At 30.6% G+C, this 3447-nt stretch overlaps 1 protein-coding gene across 1 annotated transcript; it reads left to right on the top strand.

The window, feature by feature from the left end:
- The first annotated feature begins 1568 nt into the window (after window positions 1-1568).
- LOC115720923 (small ribosomal subunit protein eS30z/eS30y/eS30x) lies at window positions 1569-3198 on the top strand. Its single transcript, XM_030650132.2, has 4 exons — window positions 1569-1697; window positions 2532-2570; window positions 2698-2835; window positions 2965-3198. The coding sequence occupies exons 2-4, from the start codon at window positions 2567-2569 to the stop codon at window positions 3009-3011; spliced, it is 189 nt and encodes a 62-aa protein (XP_030505992.1). The 5' UTR covers window positions 1569-1697; window positions 2532-2566; the 3' UTR covers window positions 3012-3198.
- The last annotated feature ends 249 nt before the right edge of the window (window positions 3199-3447 follow it).

Below are 3447 nucleotides of genomic sequence, written 5' to 3'. Positions count from 1 at the left end.
ACACAATATTTCTTATCTCTTCTGCTGCAAACAGTCTTCTTAGCTTTGAGTTTATTTCTTCTGTTACTACAAGTTTAACTGCTTGAAGTAACTGCTCACTTTTTGGTAAAGATGGGGTTCCCGTTGGAACAACTGTCCATAAAAATCTGTGACAATCTTGGTCATCTCTTCAACATTCGCACCACTCATTATTCCTATTTAAACGTCCTGACACAAAAACAAATATTAAAATCTTAAGGAAATCAAAATAAGAGCAAGAACTGCTTAATGTAGAGATTGAGACTGATAATTTGCTTTCTATCCAGGCCATTCGAAGTAATCAAGCCATGTCCTCTACTTTTAGTTTGCGTATTCAAGATTGCCAATCTTGTTATCTTCTCTATATAATGTGCATTTACGTTTTATTAGATAATCAACAAATCGAGTAACTCATGTTATTGCTAGACATTCTCAATTTCTGACCGGTTAGCGTATTTGAGCATAATGTTTGGACTAATTTAAAAGTCCTTTTGTATTCAGAATGCTAATATTTCAATAAAATTGTTATTTCATACAAAAAAAAAAAGTACCTTTTCTAATTAACAACTGCCAAAAGGTTATATTCAATCAAAAAAATCATACCAAAATATAAAAAATACTTATTTGTTTTCTTTTAGTTTCGCTAAAGATTTAATTATGCTACTAGTTGAAAAAAAAAATATCAATACAATTTATTTATATTGTTATTCATTGATTTTTTTATTACCAAAATAATCTTTAAATTATTTTTAAACAATTAAAATTAAATTCATGAAAATATTTAATCTTGTAGCAATATAATATTTTTTTCTTAAAAAAAAGGATTTTTTTTTTTTTGAAATAAAGAGAAAATATTTTCAAATTTCATACTAATCGTGCACTGAAAAGATTATAATTTTTTCAAAAACTCTCACTAATAAATCAATATGCCAAATAAATTTACACAAATACTTTTTGAATGGTCCAATTATTATTAGGTTTATTTGTACTGCACAGTTCTAAACTATATAAATTTTGATAACTTCATCCTCAAACTTTTTTTGTGTGATAAATTTGTCCTTACACTATATATTTTTGACAATCGGTCCACAAACTTTATATTTTGCCAAATTAATTCACAATTTTTTTTTTCTTGAACAACAAACTTTAAATTTTTGGCAACAAATCTTCTTCAAAATTAAGTAAGTGTAATTTTGTTGATTTACTATTATTATTTTACATTTTTAAATTTATTTTTTGTGAATTATAAATTTTTTCTGTTATTTTATATAATTTGAGGACTAATTTTTTCACAAACAAATTACAAACCAACTTATCAAAAATCTATGTGATTTTTAACTTCCACTGCAAATTATAATTTATTTTAGCAATAGCTATATTCACTTATAACTTCTTAATTACATAGAATACAAATAATTTGGATACAAAATGATTCATATAAATATGGACTAACAATATAATTATAATTATTTTATTTAACATATTTTTCATATAGTCTATGTCTCACTAAGCAATATAGAGCATCAACCGTTGGATCAGACCCCTAATGATCTAATGGCTGAGAAAGAAACCCTAGCCACAGTCCTTTAAAGTCTCAAACTTCGGTCATTCCTCATCTTCTTCTGTATCTCGCTTCACACAACCAAGTCGACGAGCGACCGATTCTTCTTCACACCGAGGTATAGATCTCTTTCTTTCTGCTCTTTCGTTCTTGTATTTGATTCACTGTGTAGTATTGTTCTATCTCTCTTTGTGATTTTGATAATGTTCTCTCTGAACTTTTTATCTTGTTTGTTGCTTTTTTTTTTTTATATATGCGAAATTTGAATCTTTGCACGAATATTTCTGACAAAGTATGCTTGCATAAATTGATGATAAGGTTTTTTCTTTCACAAATCTAAATCTTATCAGGTCTGGTTCGCTTTAAGATAATAGTTTCGTTTTCTTGGTGAAGTGTTCTACTAGGTTTTATGTATGCCCTGGATTTATAAGCATGTATAAGTGATTCACTCAGTAGAATGTTATTATCTGTTCGATTTTCATGACAAGCAAATCGTAGGTTGCACCTTTAATGGTTTTGGTACTGGCTTAGATGTGTGTTCATAGTGGGTTTAGCTTTGTGCGATACATATTTATGTTAACGCTTCGCTATCTGGTCACTGTGGATTACTTCATACCCATGTGACTCGTTCCCTAGAAGCAAGAGTTCTGTGTTGCTTTTTTTTCAAAAACAAAATATTTGCCGTAATTTTTTTTTTTTTGTAATTATGGGAGTCTACTAGAGGAGCAACTACATGTCTTTAAAAATGCAGATCTAAATTTCTGATTTTATATTACATTTTATTAGTTTTGTAACCTTGTTGAGCCTGCAGAACTCTAATGATTAGTGGATATGATCAAAAGTCTATTGTTATCTTTGAATCCCTTTTGTGCTGTGTTTGAACTGTTTGTGCTGTGCTGTGTCTTCTCTTTTTGTGCCATTTGATTTATTTTTGTTATTGGTTTATCTCAAGGGGTTTAGCAGCCGAAGAAGGTTAAGAAGTTCACCATGGGTAAGTTTAATTCCTATTTTTTCTTGGATCTTTATTCTCTCTCTCTCTCTCTCTCTCTCTCTCTCTCTCTCTTATAACCAAAATTATATTTGTTCACTGATTACTGAGTCCTCTCTCTGATTTTCAGGTAAGGTTCACGGATCTTTGGCTCGTGCTGGTAAGGTGAGAGGGCAAACCCCTAAAGTTGCCAAGCAGGACAAGAAGAAGAAGCCCAGAGGTCGTGCTCACAAGCGCATGCAATACAACCGCCGTTTTGTCACCGCTGGTAAGTTTTTATTTCATAATAATTTCTTTTTTCTTCCTAAACAAATCAAATTTATATAAATTGTTGATTTTGGTGACCTTTGAATTTTAATTGAGTTATCCCTATGGGCATTTTTTGTATTTGTTGCAGTGGTTGGATTTGGAAAGAAGAGGGGACCCAACTCCTCTGAGAAGTAAGGTAGCTGTTTCTCAAGGATGACACCTCTTTAGGTTATTATGGAGACATCGTTTTTGGGTTTTTGACCATTTGTTATTGAGTTTACATGTTATTTTTAAAGACCCTTTTTACATGTTACAGGATTGTGCTAAAGCTATGCTTTAATTAAATTAAATTAGAAGTAATGTGAATTCGGTTTTGCTTGTTTGTTTGAATTGCCAAATCTATCTTCAGTCTTTTTTGATGTAACAAATGAAGGAGATAAAACCAAGAATATTGTCTTTTATGGAGCTTCTTAAGGTAGAGGTCTTGGAATAGTAGATTGGGAATGTAACACATCAACTCTGGTAAAAACAGAAAAAAATAGCATTACAATTTGAGGTGGGGATAACATTACTGGAGTCTTTATGTGACTAGTCAGCTTAAGCCATGGCCTATATTTGCACTTCAAGCCTT

Source organism: Cannabis sativa, chromosome 2, assembly GCF_029168945.1.
Source record: "Cannabis sativa cultivar Pink pepper isolate KNU-18-1 chromosome 2, ASM2916894v1, whole genome shotgun sequence".
Lineage (NCBI taxonomy): Eukaryota > Viridiplantae > Streptophyta > Magnoliopsida > Rosales > Cannabaceae > Cannabis > Cannabis sativa.
Note: the sequence above shows the minus strand (reverse complement) of the source record. Positions and strands in the feature narration are given on the sequence as shown.

Bases quoted from the DNA above. Each gene is read 5' to 3' on its own strand.
- LOC115720923 (XM_030650132.2), top strand. The intron at 2,836-2,964 runs GTAAGTTTTTAT...TATTTGTTGCAG, and splicing joins CCGCCGTTTTGTCACCGCTG to TGGTTGGATTTGGAAAGAAG.